Source organism: Macaca fascicularis, chromosome 19 (assembly GCF_037993035.2).
Source record: "Macaca fascicularis isolate 582-1 chromosome 19, T2T-MFA8v1.1".
NCBI lineage: Eukaryota > Metazoa > Chordata > Mammalia > Primates > Cercopithecidae > Macaca > Macaca fascicularis.
In genome coordinates this window covers 63182682-63200953 of record NC_088393.1, presented here as the reverse complement: position 1 = coordinate 63200953, position 18272 = coordinate 63182682, and the positions used below count along the sequence as shown (strand labels likewise).

The 18272-nt window shown below is 56.0% G+C and overlaps 1 protein-coding gene across 3 annotated transcripts in view; it reads left to right on the top strand.

The window, feature by feature from the left end:
• Nucleotides 1–4591: 4591 nt before the first annotated feature.
• The window catches only part of PPP6R1 (protein phosphatase 6 regulatory subunit 1), a 31028-nt gene continuing 17347 nt past the window's right edge, over nucleotides 4592–18272 (top strand). Inside the window, exons 1-3 of one of the 3 annotated variants that reach the window (XM_074024808.1) lie at nucleotides 4592–5177; nucleotides 16743–16975; nucleotides 17751–17859. Coding sequence is in view for 2 of the 3 variants with exons in the window: in XM_045380953.2 (XP_045236888.2) it covers nucleotides 16749–16975 (227 nt within the window). In the remaining variant the exon portion in view is untranslated. Of the gene's footprint in view, nucleotides 5178–12609; nucleotides 12842–16742; nucleotides 16976–17750; nucleotides 17860–18272 lie in introns of those variants that run through there. The other 2 variants (XM_045380953.2, XM_065534935.1) reach the window with 2 other exon arrangements.

Here is an 18272-nt window from a genome sequence, read left to right as displayed (position 1 = left end):
CAGGCCTGTGGCTGGGTGTGGGCTTCATTCCTGACTGCAAAGCGCCAAACGGATTCTGTAGCTTTCTCAAATGTGGGATTGGGGTGGGAGGTGGGGGTGTCGAGGGCTGCCTCAACTCCTTTAATAAATTGCTTTTCTGTTTAGCTACAAGAAATTTTGTCATTTGCAGACAAGAGCTTTGACTGCTGTCGTTTTTCAAGAGAGGAGGCTGAGCTCAGAGGAGGCTGAGCCCTGACCAAGTTCACAGCCAGGATTCACACCTGGGCCAATTCCAGAGCCATCCTCCTTTTTCTTTCTCTTTTTTTTTCTTTCTTTTTTTTGAGACGGAGTCTCACTCTGTCACCCATGCTGGAGTGCAGTGGCTCGATCTTGGCTCACTGCAACCTCCGCCCTCCGAGTTCAAGCAATTCTCCTGCTTCAGCCTCCCGAGTAGCTGGGATTACAGGCGCCTGCCACCGTGCCCGGCTAATTTTTGTATTTTTAGTACAGACCAGGTTTCACCATCTTGGCCAGGCTGGTCTTGAACTCTTGACTGCGTGATCCACCCTCCTTGGCCTCCCGAAGTGCTGGGATTACAGGCGTGAGCTACCGCGCCCGGCCAATCCTCCTGTTTCTTGTGTACTGGTTTCCTAGGACAATTTGATGTCAGACTCATTACTTTTGTGTAGATTGTTCTTGTGCATCTGGGATTTTTGGATTGGTTTTTATCACCCCTCTTCCCAAATCCAGGATAAATTGAGAGGTAGATGCAGGATCTGAGATCCTGTCTCAAGAAAAAAGTTCCAATTGTAGTCCCAGCTACTCAGGAGGCTGAGGCGAGAGGATTGCTTGAGCCCAGGAGTCCAAGGCTGCAGTGATCTGTGATCGTGCCATGCACTCCAGCCTGGGCGACAGAGCCAGACCCTGTCTCTTAAAAAAAAAGTTCCTGGCTGGGCGCGGTGGCTCAAGCCTGTAATCCCGGCACTTTGGGAGGCCGAGATAGGTGGATCACGAGGTCAGGAGATCGAGACCATCCTGGCTAACATGGTGAAACCCTGTCTCTACTAAAAAATACAAGAAAACTAGCCGGGCGTGGTGGCAGGTGCCTGTAGTCCCAGCTACTCGGGAGGCTGAGGCAGGAGAATGGCGTGAACCCGGGAGGCAGAGCTTGCAGTGAGCCCAGATCGCGCCACTGCATTCCAGCCTGGGCGACACAGCAAGACTCCTTTCAAAAAAAAAAAAAAAAGAAAATAAAAAGTTCCAATTCTAATGCAAACACAATTGTTTATGTGTGAGTTCTGCTGGGTGGAAATCCAGACTTCAGTCCTTAAAGCCCCCACAACTTCCCAGCTTCCATTTGAAGGGTAGGGACAATAGCCACATCCCTATCCCTCAGTTCCTGACCTCTGTGTTAAAACAATGTGGCAATGATGCCATCACATTGTGGAGAAAAACAAGGAAGCCAAATGCTGGTAAAAGACAAAACATCCCTACAGAAAAAAAGGAAAAGGAAATGCCTCTCTGTGATGGTTCATTTCAGGTGTTGACTGGGCTAAGGAATGTCCAGATAGCTGGTAAAACATTATGGGTGTGTTTATGAGGGTATTTCTGGAAGAGACTAGCATTTGAATCAGCGGACTGAATAAAGATCTTCCCTCACCAATGTGAACTGGCATTATCCAATCCATTGAGGATCTCAATAGAACAAAGAAGGCAAAGAAGGGGTGAATTTGCTCTCTCTTTTTTTTTTTTTTTTCCTCTCGAGACGGTGTCTCGCTCTGTCACTCAGGCTGGAGTGCAGTGGCACGATCTCGGCTTGTTGCAACCTCCGCCTCCCGGGTTCAAGCAATTCTCCTGCCTCAGCCTCCCGAGTAGCTAGGACTACAGGCGCCTGCCTCCGCGCCAGGCTAATGGAGACGGGGTTTCACCATGTTGGCCAGGCTGGTCTTAAACTCCTGACCTCATGATCCACCCACCTCGACCTCCCAAAGTGCTGCAATTGCAGGCGTGAGCCACCGAGCCTGGCCGGATTATGTGACTTTGTTTGATCAACGGACAGTAGCAGATGGGAGGCCACTGGAGACTTGAAATATGCTAACACAGTTCGGCTTCATTGATGTGTACCTGCCTTTTATTATGAGATGGTGCATGAAAGATGGGGAGCAGAACCAGTCTTACCAACCTTCATACCTGCAGCTCCGAACTGTGCACATGACACACGCTACTGAGACTGTCATGCAACAATAGGTAACACAGGGACCGAACAACACTGTGTTCAACAAAAACTCTAGAAATAGCAGAGACCGGAAGAGACATGGCTGAAAAACCAAACTGCTGACAAGTGTTCATTAGTGAATGCTGGTGAAAGTGACAAAGGTTGAAGCAATTACGGCTGGGCACGGCGGTTCATGCCTGTAATCCCAGCACTTTGAGAGGCCGAGGCAGGCGGGTCACGTGAGGTCAGGAGTTCGAGACCATCCCGGCCAACATGGAGAAACCCCATCTCTACTGAAAATACAATAATTAGGCCAGGTGCAGTGGCTTACACCTGTAATCCCAGCACTTTGGGAGGCGGAGGCAGGCGGATCACAAGGTTAGGAGTTTGAGACCAGCCCAGCCAACATAGTGAAACCCCGTCTCTACTAAAAATACAAAAATTAGCCGAGTGTGGTGGCGAGCACCTGTAGTCCCAGCTACTCAGGAGACTGAGGTGGGAGAATCACTTGAACCCAGGAGGCAGAGGTTGCAGTGAGCTGAGACCACACCATTGCACTCCAGCCTGGGTGACAGAGTGAGACTGTCTCTCAAAAAAAAAAAAAAAAAAAAGCCAAGAGTGGTGGTGCATACCTGTAATCCCAGCTACTCAGGAGGCTGAGGCATGAGAATTACTTGAACACGGGAGGCAGAGGTTGCAGTGAGCCAAGATCATACCACTGCACTGCAGCCTCCGTCTCAAAAATAAATAAATAAAAATAAAAGGTAACAGATGTGAAGGACAAATGGATTGGATTTTTGTTGTTGTTGTTGTTGTTGTTGTTTGAGGCAGAGTCTTGCTGTTGCCCAGGCTGGAGTGCTGTGGCGTGACGGCGCGATCTCGGCTCACTGCAAGCTCTGCCTCCCAGGTTCACGCCATTCTCCTGCCAGGTTCACACCATTCTCCTGCCTCAGCCTCCCGAGTAGCGGGGACTACAGGCGCCTGCCACCACGCCCGGCTAATTGTCTTGTATTTTTTAGTGGAGACGGGGTTTCACTGTGTTAGCTAGGATGGTCTCCATCTCCTGACCTTGTGATCTGCCTGCCTCGGCCTCCCAAAGTGCTGAGATTACAGGCGTGAGCCACCGCGCCCGGCCTTTTTTTTTTACTGCAACATCTGCCTCCCGGATTCAAGCAATTCTCCTGCCTCAGCCTCCCGAGTAGCTGGGATTACAGGCGCACACCGCCACATCCGGCCTTTTTTGTGTATTTTAGTAGAAACGGGGTTTCACCGTGTTGCCCAGGCTGGTCTCGAACTCCTGAGCTCACGCAATTCGCCCTCCTCGGCCTCCCAAAGTGCTGGGATTACAGGTGTGGAGTCTGGAACTCCTGAGCTCAGGTACACGCCTGAGCCACCGCGCCAGACCCTTTGTTTGTTTTTGAGACAGGTTCTCGCTGTCTCCTAGGCCGGAGTGCACTAGTGCAATCCGGCTCACTGCAGCCTGGGCTCAAGCGATTCCCCTGCCTTAGCCTCCCGAATAGCTGAGGCTACAGGCGCGGGCCACCATGCCCAACTAATTTTGTAAATTTTCTTTTGTAGAGACGGGGGTCTCCCTAGGCTGCCCAGGGTGGTCTCGAATTCCTGGGCTCATGCCATCCTTCTGCCTTGGGCCTTCCAAAGTGTTGTGATTACAGGCGTGAGCCACCGCGCCTGGCCAATTTGCAGTCTTTAAAAAAAAAAAAAAAAGTTCCTCGCGCCCACACGATTTTTACAGTGGGCCTCTAACATGGGCAGGGAGGGGGGGCTATTAAAGTTGGGGAAACTGAGGCTCAAAGCCAGATGGGGCCTTCATCAATCTAGACACAAGGTCTAGGAGGTCTCTTCCAGTTGATGCTATTAGAGGCGGCTTTGGGCGGAACTGGCAACACTAGCGACCCGGCCGGGACTATCGCCAGCAAATGGAAAGGACTGAGGGTTCCTGAGGCTCGCAGGCCGCTTATCTCGAGAGCCGGGCGGGACTAAGGCGCCTGGCCTTGGCTGGAGTGAAAACCAGGTCTGGATTTCACAAGAGCCCGACCCTGGAGCCAAAGCCGGACTATGATTAGAGGAGACAGAAGAGCGAACGGATTCCCAAACGGAGCGAGTGGGAAGGGAAATCCTGGGGCGGAATATTCACGGGGACTTGGAACGGAGCCGGTGCGCAGCTCCGGCTCATTGCGCTGTCTGGGTTTATTCCGGGCCAGACCGTTGGCACCAACGGGCGCAAGCGCGTCTACGGCGGCGGGGTTCAGGAGTGGGCGGGGTCGGAAGCACGCGGGCGCACGCGCACTGCACCACCCAGGCGTGCGGCCCCTCCCGCACCTGCGCACCGAGACCGCCGCGGGAGGGCGGGGCCTCCTGCGTCGTCCTGCGCTAGGGGGATTGTGGGATAGTGGCGGAGGGAGCCGGGCGTCGGAGGCCCTGAGGCGGGCCGCAGAGCCCGGAGACTGAGCGGCTTTGGGGAAGGGGCGGTTAAGGAAGTAGGCCTCGGCGTCCGTCGGTCGCTGCTCGGCTCTGCGGCCCGTTTGGACCGCGGAGGAGGACGTCTTCCCCTCCCGCGGGGCGCTGGGTTGGAGTGTGGAAACCGAGGCAACTTCCCCCGTCTTCCCGGCTGAGGCGCCTGCGCGGGCCTCGCGACCGGACTCGCCCGCAACCCGCCTTGGTCGGCGCGCCCACCTCGCCTGCGGACCCCGGAGGCGCCTACGCGGACTCGTGACACCCCCAGCCCGCCGGCAACCCCACCCGGCTCTGACCCCCTCAACTCTGCAGGACCCGGCGCGCGAGGACCCCACGACCCGCGGGCGCCTGCGCGGACCCCGCGAGCCCCGGCGCCTGCGCAAGTCCCCGACGCCGCCCCCGCCCCTACTTACCGGGCCCCGCAGCAGGGGCCGGAGCCGCCGGCGGCGGGGCGGGGGGGGCGCCCCGATGAGCCCCGAGTGCGAGGAGCCGCCGCCCCCCCTCGCAGGTGAGCGGCCCGTGTCGCCCGACCCTGCCTCTCCAGGACCAGGCCCCCACGTCTTCCCCTCTCCGGACCCCCGCCGGTCTTTTCTGCTTGGGATCCTCCTTCCTTCGGGTTCCCTCTCCACGGGCCCCCGTTTCTTCCCCCTCGACCCTCTCCAGTCTCTTAATCTCTCCTCAGCTCCCCCGCCACCCACCTCTCAGTTTCTTGCCCTCGGGCTTTTCCCACCCGCTCTCTTTGCAGCTGCGCTCCCCAGTCCCTGAGCCTCAGCTCCGCTCTCTTGCCTCTCTGGCCGGTCCCCCGGCTCCCCAGGAGTCTTTCCTCCTGGTTACCCTGGACTTTGCCCGCTCACACCCATCTCTCTCGCCCCAATCTCTGCCCCGCCGCCTCTTCCGCGGCGCAGCCTCCTTAGATCCGTTGCCTGTCACCCCGGAGCTCAGGACTGGGGGAGCGGGGCTTGTCTTCACCTTGACCGACCCTCTCCCGCCTCCGGTTTCTTGTGCGAGGGACCTGGGAGCGGGGCTTCTCTGGAGCAGCCACCACTCCGGCCTGCTTCAGTGAGATGAAGCCTGCTGAGGGCAGGCAGGGCGCCTGGCGCTGGGCTCCGAGGAGGGGTCATCAGTCCTAGGCCCTGCCCTGGAGGTGGGGCCGGTCCCTGGAGGGAGGGGGGACAAAGGCAGAACCGGACAGTCACAATTCCTGTGTGTTGTGATGGAGGTAACTTAGGGAGCTGCAGGGGGCCACAGAGCGCAAGGCACTGGTGAGACTGGCTGGATGGATGGCTTTTTCTGTCTAGGAAGGATGAGTAGGAGGTGACAGATGGAGAGTGGGAAGAAGGGCCTTCCGGGGGGGGGGGGAAGGAGCAGCACGTGCAGATATGTCAAGGAAGGAAGGTCGGAGTCCTGAGTGAAGATGTGTTGGGAGGGTGAGGGGCAGAGTAGCTCGGCCCGGGGTGCTTGTCCAGGCCTTGAATGGGACCTCTGGTTGGGGTCTTTCTTGCTCGCTCTTTGTACACACAGACATGACCATAAACATCCGCCTGAAAAGCAAGATGTTTCAGTAAAGGCAGCTGCGTAGACTGTCAGGCGCGGTACTGGGTTCACAGTTGTAGAGAAACTGCAGTGGGATTTCATCCAGCCCAAGGGCGAGGATCTAACCATCACCGTGCCCTGCAAATGCAGCAAGGACTGGAGATTGCCTGAGTAACCCGTGATGAGGACTTGGTTTACATCCATGCACAACACACGTGGAAATGCTCACGGCACCCGGCCACGTGTGCTTACTAGTGGTGGAACGGCTGTTGGAGCTGCTTGTGCTGTTTAAAATGTTACGCTTTTTTTTTTTTTTTTTTTTTTTTTAACTTTTGCCCAACATGTATCATTTTGCATAAGTTACATGAGACCACCTAACTCTAGTTCTGGGATTGGGATCATGAGAAGGCAGTCCAGCTAATTGTTAGAGGACCTTTTGTCAGACAGACCTAGGCCGAGTCTGGCTTCTGCTTTTCCAAGTGGTGAGATCTTGGACAAGTTGTTCTTCATCTGTAAGTGGGGATAGCAGACTGCTCTCCTCAGAGGGTAGTTCTAGGGATTAAGTGCAAGGTTTGTAGAAGCCTGGGTCAGAATGCAAGGTACATTGTGCTCTGCAATCAGTAGCTCTTTGGATGATGGTGATGATTTTGAGACTGAGTTTTGCTCCTTTGCCCAACCTGGAGTGCAGTGGTCTAATCATTGCTCACTGCAGCCTTGAACTGCTGGACTCAAGTGATCTTCCCACCTCAGCCTCCTGAGTAGCTGCGACTACAGGCACGTGCTGCAATGCTTGCTCAATTTTTGTATTTTTTTGTACACGCCCAGCTAATGTTTGTATTTTTTGTAAAGACTGGGTCTTGCTATGGTGCCCTGCCATGGTGCCCAGGCTGATTTCAAACTCGTGAGCTCAAGCAGTCCTCCTGCCTAGCCTCCCAGAGAGCTGGGATTATAGGTGTGGGACACCATATCTGGCCGTTCTTTCGATTGTTATTTGATTTGGGAGTGTCTGTTGCAGTGGTTCTCAGCTGGGGACAGTTGGTGATATCTGGAGATGTTTTTGGTTGTTCCAACTGGGGGGAGTGCTGCCAGTATCTGGTGAGTGGAGGTGGAGGCCAGGGATGTTGCTAAGTGTCCTCCAATGCACGGGCAGTCCCAGCACCAAAAAGAACTGTCCAGCCCAAATGTGGGCAGCGCAGAGGAGGAGAGCTTTGCTCCACTGCCGGGGTGCTGTGTGTCGTTGTGGCTCATTTACTCTGTTGTGACTCCTGAGCTGTGTGTTGGTGAGTTGTGTATTGCGAGTTGCCACCATCTTTGTGGCCGTTAGCTTTTGTTGGTTAATCTACTGTTTCTTTCCATTCGAGGAGAACCTGCTTGTCTGGTACCCTCCCCATTTTTTTTTCTGGGATGTGTGGCCCAGTGATCTTAACAGAACACCTTTCTCTGGCTTCAGTTTTCATTAATTCACAAGTAGCTTTAGTTGGGCCTGGCCTGACGCTAGATCCTGGGAAGTCAGCGTGTTTCAGGGGAGGCAGATGACTGAACAGGTACATCCTGTCACAGAGCCGAGGCTCACGTGCTGTCCTCGGGTGACTGTGGGATGCCGTGGAAGCCGTGTGGAGCAGGCCCCTGACACAGATGCAGTGGGGAGGCTCCCTGGAGGAAGTGGTGTCTGTGTGGGGGCCTGAAGGACCCAGGAGGAGCTAGTCAGGCTCGAAGAGCTCAGGGAAGGAGGAGGGAGTAGCCCAGTCTGGGCCGAGGGCAGTCAGGTGTGGCACCCATGCAAGAGATGAGGTGAGAGAGGCCCGGGAGCTTTGGTGAGAGTGAGGGGCCTTCCCAGAGTAGGAATCACTCGGCACCCGGCTTGGTGGGGCTCACCCGCCTTTCCATGCCAAACCGTGGTTTTTCCTTTGCACGCCAGTTTTGTGGGTCTTTCTCCACAGGGTGCTGCCTTACAGTAGCCCCATCTGTAAGGTATTTCCCGGATAAGGAAACTGGGGCTCGGTGGGGTGAGATCCTTGGTCTGGGCCACAGATATTTCAATTTGGGGAGGTAAAATGGGAATGCACGCTTTTCTGACTTCGGATCACATTGTAACACTAACTCTGCCCCATTCTGTTTTTCCAAAGAGCTATTTCAAAATCTGTTTGTTGATCTTTTCCTTTTTTTCCTTTAAACCTGTGGCCAGTTCAGGAGACGATCTGAATGTGGGCGTTCAAGTCCCCGTCCCAGTCCTCGGCCAGTGTTTCTAGACTCTTCTGTTTCCCAGTTATTCCATTCCCTGGGGTTGGACCAGGGCTACCAGCTCCCTCGGCAGGGTGTGCTTCTGGGGCCAGAGGGGGAGCCACTGAGGGTCCTCTTTAAGTGGGGACCCTCCCCAAGGCTTTCCCAAGCCACAGGAAAGCCCTCGCTCATCATCTTGTCGGGTCTTGGACAGGTCCCCTTCTACCAAATTGGTGTCCCTGATTCCTGCTTGCTGAGTGGGTGGTGCTGGGTTCTGCAGCTGGCACACCCCGTAGGTCCTGCTCAGAGATGGTGGGGTGGCCATTACTGTCGCTGCGTCCCTGGAATTGGGTGTTCCCAAACCCCTTTCAGATTTGGCTGAGAGCTGACGGAGGCTTGGGAGATATTAGAGGGAGATGGTCTTGCTGTCCTTGGGACTCTGGGCCCTTTAAGGAGCTGGGTGCTGGCCAACCTGCTGCTGGTAGCAGGCTGTTTCTCTTCCTGGGGTACGGGCCAGGGGGCCAGGCGTTGGAGCTTCCGCTGAGCATGGGGGCAGCTCAGGCGGCTGTCTCTGGAGGCCCCCGGGGCCTTTGTGCCCTGGCCTCCATTTCTGGGTGCTCATGGGTCAGCGCGGGTTGAGGAGGGGTGACAGATGAAGCGTGGGCCCGTCAGTCCCCTGGCGGCAGAGCTGTGTTTGGACGGATGCCTGCAGCAGTGGGGATGGCTTTGTGGGAGCCGCCGTTAGTGCCTGTCCAAGCAGGGGAAGGAAGGGGCTGTTAGGCCCTTGAGGGGTGACTGGTGTTGAAGGCCCTAGAACACCACAGCAAAATAAGAAACCAGAGGCAATAGTGCAGAGCTGGTGGAGGGAGAACGGCAGAGGTAGTTTTCGTTTTTAATGGCTTCCTTTCTCATTTACAATTTCCCCTTCTTCCGTTTGCAGCCAGACTCTTGGTTTTCAAACGGTAGCTAAAAACTAGTGGTAGTCACTTCCGCTTTCTTGAAGTTGCTAAAAGTTGCAAAGAATGGGGGTGGCGGGGTGCACGGCGCCTGCAGTAGTATCCGAATGGTCTGAGGAAAAGTGCTTGAGTCACTTAGGCAAATGGGTAGAGTCTGTCTCCTGCTGCTCTGTGTTTAGCACCATCACCTTTGGGGTAGTGACGGTCCCTACCTGTCCTGCCAGGAAGCATCTGGACGTGGCCTCAGGGTTGGACCGAAAGGGACTTGCACCTGCCAAGCTCCTGCTGTGTCAGGGCCACCTGCTTTAGCTCTGTGCCTTTCCACAGCAGCCCGCCCTGGTGGGCTGTGTCTCGTTTTCACGGATGAGGAAATGAGACTCAGAGAAGTCAAGTGTCTGCCCAGGTTCACCTAGTTAGAGTGAGCGTGAAACCCACCTCTCCTGCCCCATTCCCAGGGGTTCTAGCAGGCTTCATTAAGTTGGGAGAGGGGACTGAGAGGGCTTCAGGCCATAGTGCATTCAGAGTTTGTGGTGGAAGAAAGTTTTTTTTTTTTCTCTTTTTTTCTGTTCTTCCGTATTTGCATCTTCATTCTGTTTAGAGCCTGAGAATTGAAGTTTGTAGTGTCGACCACCCGATTGCGTTTGAGCCTTTCAGTCTACTCTGGTTTTCAGAGGAGCCACTTGAGGGGGAGAGTTCAAGGGACTGTCTGGGTTCTCGGGGCCAAGGTTCTTGGATGCCACGCACCAGCAAGCACCCTCCTGTCTCGTTCTGGCAGCCCCTGCCCCAGTTCTCTGGGGAGCTGGGTTTGGAGGGGAAGCGTGATGCTTAACTATCCCCGAAGCAGAGGGTTAGTCTGTAGCAGGGGTAGGGGGTTTGGGGGCCGAGGGCTATGGCCTGTGCCCTTTAATCAGGTATCTTAGAAGTGAACGGTGGGCCTCAGTATGAGAATTTCTGCCTCTTGTTTAGAGACTAGGGCATCCTGGAAGCCTCTTGCTAGCCATGTGGCTCCGCCGCTCTGGGCCCCTTTTCAACATGAAACTGTCGGAATAATCAGAATTCTTCACTTGGTCTTGTTGTGGAGCTGAGACAAGTGTCTGCAAGTGCGGGTCCATGGATTTTCTTTTTTTTTTTTTTTTTTTGAGACGGAGTCTAGCTCTGTTGCCCAGGCTGGAGTGCAGTGGCCGGATCTCAGCTCACTGCAAGCCCCGCCTCCCGGGTTCACGCCATTCTCCTGCCTCAGCCTCCCGAGTAGCTGGGAGTACAGGCGCCCGCCACCTCGCCCGGCTAATTTTTTTTGTATTTTAGTAGAGACGGGGTTTCACCGTGTTAGCCAGGATGGTCTCGATCTCCTGAACTCGTGATCCGCCCGTCTCGGCCTCCCAAAGTGCTGGGATTACAGGCTTGAGCCACCGCGCCCAGCCGGGTCCATGGATTTTCTACAGATGTGGGTTTGGTGCTGCTCCTGTCCTGCCCCCATGGTGGAGGGGCTCACCTAGTTTAGGGCTGTTGGTGGTGAGGGATGGGGAAGGGGTAACCTGCGTGAGTGCCCCAGGGCGGAGCCTTGGCAGCTTCAGCTCTGCCAGGCTGGCCGGCATCTCGTCAGCTCTGTGGACGCTGGGGCATAGTACGAGGCCTGAGCCTGGCCTGGGCTCTGGCCCTGCCATGGCCGATGGCCTGAGGCAGGTTTTTTTTTTTTTTTTTCCAACAGTTTTTATTGAGGTATTCCATACAGTTCATCCATTTAGAGTGCACAGCCAGGAGTGGTGGCTCACGCCTATAAGCCTAGCACTTTGGGAGGCCGAGGCAGGCGGATCACTTGAGGTCAGGCATTCAAGACCAGCCTGGCCAACGTGGTGAAACCCCATCTTTACTTAAAAAAAAAAAATACAAAAAGAAAATAAGCTGTGCGTGGTGGCGCATACCTGTAATCCCAGGTACTCAGGAGGCTGAGGCAGGAGAATTGCTTGAACCCGTGAGGCGGAGGTTGCAGTGAGCCGAGATTGTGCCACTACACTCCAGCCTCGGTGACAGCGCAAGACTCTGTCCCAAAAAAAAATTAGCCAAGCACCGTGTTGCGTGCTTGTAGTCCCCACTACTCGGGAGGCTGAGGCAGGAGAATTGCTTGAACCCGGGAACTGAAGGTTACAGTGAGCCCAGATGGCGCCGTTGCACTCTATCCTGGGCAACAGAGCGAGACTCTGTCTCAAGAAAAACAATAATAAATAAAGTATACAATTCAGTGGTTCTTAGTATATTCACAACATTGGGGAAACATCACCATAATTGATTCTGGAACTTTTTTTAAATCACCCTTTCCTTTCAGGAACTTCCCCCCATCCGCTCCAGCTCCTGAAAGCCTATAATCTCCTTTCTGTGTCTATGGATTTGCCTGTTCTGGACGCTTCACATAGGTGGAAGTCTGTGGCGTGTCGCTCCTTGGGACTGGCTTTGCTGGCGTGGCGCGGTCAGCCTTTCGGCCCGCCCGGTCTCCCACGGAGAAAGAGCCCCTGTGTGTGTGCTTGCCACGTCTCGGTGCTTCGCTCGCCACAGCCTTAGGCCGGAAATTGGCAGAGTCATGATGAATGTGGCGGTTGCCCCTTGAGATTATTCTGGTCCCAGGTACACCCAGATCAGGAAATCCATGCCCCGGCTGCCGTCAGCACGCTGGTGAGTCACCTTTGCTGAGCCTGAGTTTTCTCTTCTGTGACATGGACACTCGGTGGTCGGCCCGTCGCATTCCTTGTCAAGTGGGATGGGAAGTAGGGGATGGTCCCTCGAGGAGGTCTAGCATCTGGGCAGAAGTGGCGGTGAGGAGTTACCGCTGTGCACACAGAGGTTCTCAGAGCAAGGAAAGGACATAGTTATATTTCCTTGTGAGGTGGTGGTGCCTTCGTCACTCTCGACACAGGGGAAAATACACACCCATTGCCTGCCTGGGTCGGCCCTGAGGGCCAGCCCCAGCCTCCCCAGCCTGCCCAGGGCGGTCTCGCACTTTCCCCCACCTCTTGATTCAGGCGCCCTGTAGGAGTGGCTGGGAGGGCCCAGGGTGGGAGTGATTTCACTTTGTCCACGCCCTGAGAGGTGCGGCAGCCTCCTTGCCTGGGAGGAGCTAGGGCCTTGTGAAAATGAGGTTTGCTTCTCAGCTAATATTTCTGAGCATTTATTGCCAGGGCCAGGTTCCGTGCTAGGTGCCGCCCTCAGGTGCCCATGGTAACCTAGGAGGAAGGTTCTAGAGGAAGCCTTGTAGAGCCACGAGTGTGCACCTCCAGCGCTTCATTGCTGTGCCATAGAGATGCTTCCAGGCGGCAGGTCAGAGTGCACAGCTCAGGGAGACAGTGGTGACAAAGGCGGGGCTCGCTGCTTGAGCCAGGCAGGCCAGGGAAGGCCCTTCTGTGAGGTGAATGCTTGGTAAGAGATCCGAAGATGAGAAGAAGTGAGACAAAAAGAAGACAAAGTCGCTGAGGTAGACCCAAGCTTAGTGTGTTCTGGAAACAGAAGGCCAGCGTGGCCAGGGCGAGTAGGAAGTGGGAGGCCATTGAGAGTCCCAGGCGCTGACCTGACGAGAGGGCGAGTCTGATTTTCCCTTCAGCAAGCTCTGCATGGCTGTGGGGAGGGGGATGAGCAGGGGGCACCTGCGGTCGAGTGTGGGGGGCCTGCTGTCACCTGGTGGTCATGCAGGCAGAAGGGGTGGAATGGTTATGTTTGGGGAGGTCAGTGGTGCCTGGGTCGGGGTGGGAGGCCTGAGAAGTCCCTATTCTGGTGGTGCCTGGCTGGAGGAGAACTCAGGTCTCTGGCCGAGCTGTGCTGTCACAGCTGGTCTGGGAGGGACCTGAGGACCACAGCCCTCCACCCTGAATCCAGGGGTGTCTGTTGAGTAAGCACTAGGAGCTGGGACAAGGCGGACAGGGAGCTTACCATCCAGACAGGTCCCTCCACGGTGGGCCTGGAAATGACAGGTTCCTCCCTGAGATGAAAGTCGGGGTCACTGTGGGCAGGGCTAGTCCCTCAGGCAGAGCGAGTGCTGGAGCCGGCCCAGCCGGAACTCGCTCGTTCATCCCATAAGTGTCCACTACACAGGCCCTGTGCTGGGGCTCTGCACCCTGAGAATTCAACTTCTAAAGGCTGAGAGTGCCGGCTTCACTGCCCACCAACCCCTAGATCGGGGCATGGGCGTTTACTTTGGTGTGCCTCAGTTTCCTCTCCTGTAAAATGAGGCCATTCCCTGGAGGGTGGTTGTGAGAGTTGGTGGAGGTAATGGCTGTGAAGTCCTGTTTAGAGCAGTCAGCACAGTGCAGGTGCCGGAGCGCCCCGGCCGATACCATTGACATCATTGCCTGGAGTGCCTGGGATGCCCCCATCCACCCAGACCCGCAGGGCCTTCTGGACATCCATCCAGCACTGTGCCTCAGGCAGCCACGGGCTGTGCAGGAAACACCTGAAGTGGCAGCCCCAGGAGCACTGGCGAGGTGGTGTGGGGCACGGCCTCCCCAGGGCACTGGGGTCACCGTGGGCACGGAGGTCAGTCGGTGAGCTGGCTGGGCAGGGGCATCGGAGCCTGGATGCAGGCTTGGTGGAGTGCACATCACTGAGCAGGTGGAGGTACTCATGGTTGTGCTTTAAAAGAATTTTTTTTTTCCGAGACTGAGTGTTGCTCTGTCACCCAGGCTGGAGTGCAGTGGCGCAATCTTGGTTCACTGCAACCTCCACTCCCGGATTCAGGCGATTCTCCTGCCTCAGCCTCCCGAGTAGCTGGGACTACAGGCACCCAACACCACACTTGGCTAATTTTTGTATTTTTAGTAGAAATGGAGTTTCACCATGTTGGCCAGGCTCGTGTCAAACTCCTGACCTCGGGTGATCTGCCGAGGCTTCCCAAAGTTCTGGGATTATAGGTGTGAGCCACTGCGCCCGACCTTAGAAGGAATATTGGGAGTCTGGGCGTGGTGGCTTACGCCTGTAATCCCAACACTTTGGGAGGCCCAGGTGGGCGGATCACCCACGGTTAGGAGTTTGAAACCAGCCTGGCCAACATGGTGAAACCTCATTTCTACTAAAATACAAAAATTAGCCGGGCGTGGTGGCGGATGCATGTAGTACAGCTACTGGGGAGGCGGAGGCGGGAGAATTGCCTGAACCCGGGAGGCGAAGGTTGCGGTGAACCTAGATTGTGCCACTGTACTCCAGCCTGGGCGACAGAGTGAGACTCCATCTCAAAGAAAAAGGATTATTGGGAAAAGTGGACTGGTGAGGGGTAAGAGGTGAGTCGCTGGGTGCTGCGGACTGGGACCTGGCAGACCCCCCAGAGGAGCAGGGGTTCAAATGCCTGGAGGCTGCTGCTGTCTCCCCCAGTCCTCCCGCTGCCGCCATGACTGACGTTGGTCACAGAGCTCTTCCCTCTGCTCCACTCTCAAATGTCATTGGCCAGGTTTAGGGACCTATAGTGTCATATCAGGGTTGTTGCCAGCCTGGAGTCACCGAGGCAGACCGGCAGCCTGGGAGCGAGGTCTGGACTGCAGCCTCCCAAGCTGAGCCCAGCCTTAGGGTGGTCAGGGTGGATGAGTGAGGAGATCCTGGCCCCAGGCTGGCCTGGCTTCAAGTTAGGCGGGAAGGAGAGGAAAGGAGGCCTAGGCGGCGTTTGACCTGCCTGAGGCCATGTGTGGGACTCTGTCCTGCCCGTTGTCAGCCTGGACTGCTCGCCTAAGCTTGGATGAAGTCTCTTCCCTGGGCCTGGTGCTCCATGTCTCCCTGTGTCTTCCCTGGGGTCTGGGACTGAGTCAGGCCTGGCGGCTGATGGGCACTGAGGTGACAGGTCAGAGGGGCTCGAGGACATGGTGGAGGCCTGTGCTAAGGGAATGACGGAACTGGAAGAAGCTGCAGAAAGGCGTTGAAGGAAAGAGACTAACATCTGTGCCTGGGAGTGACGGCGGTGAAGGGCTGTGGGAGAGGCACCCCGGCCTCCCGTGCCGGCTCTGCTCTGTTCCCAGCCTGCTTTGTGGTGAGTTGGGGGCAGCAGTGGCCTTAGCCGGTGATATGGTTGTCAGGAGGCCGGTGACGAGCCTGAGCTCTGGTCAGTGTCTTAACTGATGAGAACTCCACAAAGGCTGTCTGCTGGGACCAGATGGCCTTTGAGATGCCAGGATGCTGCCTGACTTACCGGGCTTTGGTTGCCCCTTGTCCTCTGTGGCGGGTAATGGCAGCTTGCTTGGGGGCTGCTGGTGGCTTGGACATCGTGTGTACAGCACACATGCAGAGCCAGGACCATTGTCACCAGGTGCCGAGAGCACACGTCGCAGGTGAGCTCTGCAGTGGACGGTCTGTGTGGAGGCTTTGTAGGGCCCTGCGGAGCAGTGACATAGTACAGGGCAGGGGCTCAGAATGGGGTTGCCTGGCATCTTGTTAATGCTCTGTGTATGTGTCCTTATTGCCAGTGAGTTCCTGTGCAGGAGTGTTTAGGGGCTGGATCCAGGCCGAGGAACCAGACGCTGTCCTCCAGAGGGCGGGAGCCAGCTCCAGATGGGGACAGGGTCAGGGCTGGGTGTTGCTGGCTTTGTCCTTCCTCTGCAGAATCTTGTCTATCCCACCCTGGGTTCCTTCAGGTCCTGGTCAGTGACTGTTCTGGGGGCCCCTCCCTTCCAGCTTTTCCTCTTCCTCGTTCCAGCCCAGGTGCTGGGTGAGAGGATGGTTGGGGTGTGTTTGTGTGTGAGTGGTGTCCAGGCAACGGCCACAGCCTGGAGACGCACAGACTTCCTCTCTTCCCCCTGCCACCGCCCCATGCCTCCCACGCAGCCTCGGGTGATTTGCTGGGCCAAGCAGCAGCCGTGTGCTGAAAGTCATCGGGCGTTTGAGTTTGTTGAACAAATACAGGTTGAAGCAAATTTGAAGACAGAGGTTCAGGCCCCGCCCCTGCAGTGTCCCACCCAAAAGTGGGGATAGTGGACCCAGACCCTCATGGGGAGACAGGGCCTGAGGCCTCTCAGTGCACAGTGTCCAGCCTCTACTCGCATGCCCTGCACACAGTCCACACTGGGGACTTCACCAGGCCCGAGGCCTCGGGTGTGAAGTGACCCCCCGGACCTCAGGCGAGGCGGCCTGGAGGCTGGAGGCTGGAGGTGGGGAAGAGGGGTGGGCTCGAGGGCAGCTGTAGGAGCCTGGTACTCAGTGGGAGCCTTATTAAGCATGAGTGATGGAGGCACTGAGCCTGTGGGCAGTCCCAGGGTGGGGCTGGGCTCAGTGTGAGGGAGAGGGCTGGGTCTTGGGGAGAGGCTGTGCCCAAGGTGGGCACTCAGCCCCTGTGGTCAGCTCCTCGTCCAGCAGGGACTCCCCTGGGGCGTCTGACGCGGCGCTGGTCGTGTCCATGCCTGTAGGGCGCCATGTTTTGGAAGTTTGACCTGCACACAAGCTCACACCTGGACACGCTGCTGGAGCGGGAGGACCTGAGCCTGCCGGAGCTGCTGGACGAGGAAGACGTGCTGCAGGAGTGCAAGGTGGTCAACCGCAAGCTGCTGGACTTCCTGCTGCAGCCACCCCACCTGCAGGCCATGGTGGCCTGGGTCACCCAGGAGCCGCCCGCTAGCGGTGAGGAGCGGCTTCGCTACAAGTGAGTTCCCTCGCTCCTGGCCAGCCCGTCCCTATCAGCATCACACATACCTTCACTACGCAAGCCTCACAGCTACCCTGAAATGCGTCAGTATCAGTAAACTCCAGTTTGGGGATCAGGAAAGCGAGGGAGGGAGCAGCCAGGCCCCTGCACAAGGCCTCACAGCTCACTGAGTACAGACCAAGGAATGCAGTGGCATAGTCACAGGAGCCACAAAGTCATGGGCCCAAGCGATCCTCCCGCCTCAATCTCCCGAGTAGCTGGGACCACAAGTGTGTGACAACATGCCTGGCTGGTTTTTCTGTTTATTCGACGCTTTTTATTTTATTTATTTTTTATTAAAAAAATTTTTTGTGTGTTTGCGAGACGTTTGTCTGCTGTTGAAGACATTTTAAGATTACTTATTTTTTGGCCGGGCGCGGTGGCTCAAGCCTGTAATCCCAGCACTTTGGGAGGCTGAGACGGGCGGATCATGAGGTCAGGAGATGGAGACCATCCTGGCTAACACGGTGAAACCCCATCTCTACTAAAAAAATACAAAAAACTAGCCGGGCGAGGTGGCGGCGCCTGTAGTCCCAGCTACTCGGGAGGCTGAGGCAGGAGAATGGCGTAAACCCGGGAGGCGGAGCCTGCAGTGAGCTGAGATCCGGCCACTGCACCCCAGCCTGGGTGACAGAGTGAGACTCTGACTCAAAAAAAAAAAAAAAAAAAAAAAAGATTACTTATTTTTTAATCCAAGTGATACTCAAAAGACACTTTTTTTTTGTTTTTGGAGACTCACTGTGTCACCAGGTTGGAGTGCAGTGGCATGATTGTCTCACTGCAACCTCTGCCTCCCAGATTCAAGTGATTCTCCTGCCTCACCCTCCTCAGTAGCTGGGACTGTAAGTCACCACACCTGGCTAATTTTTGTATTTTTAGTAGAGACGGGGTTTCGCCATGTTGCCCAGGCTGGTCTCAAACTCCTGACCTCAAGTGATCTGCCTGCTTTGGCCTCCCAAGGGGCACCTCCGCACAGTCCTAGAGCAGATTGTGGTCCCTCAGGGCCTTGAATGGCTGCTGCTGGGGTGGCTCTTGTCTTGGAGCCGTCAGGCACCGTGTGAGAGTTTGGAGAAGGGAGGCAGGAGGTGGGGCTGGAAGCTGAGCAAGGTTCCAGGAGTCAGCGGAACTGGGGCAGTGTACGGGGCCGCAAGTGAAGCCGCTGAGTCAGAAGGGATGAGCGTTAGCTGTTGGGGGATTGGGAAGCACAGGAGCTTCAGGACCAGGCTTGTCTTGGGGGTGGTGAGGAGCCTAGGAT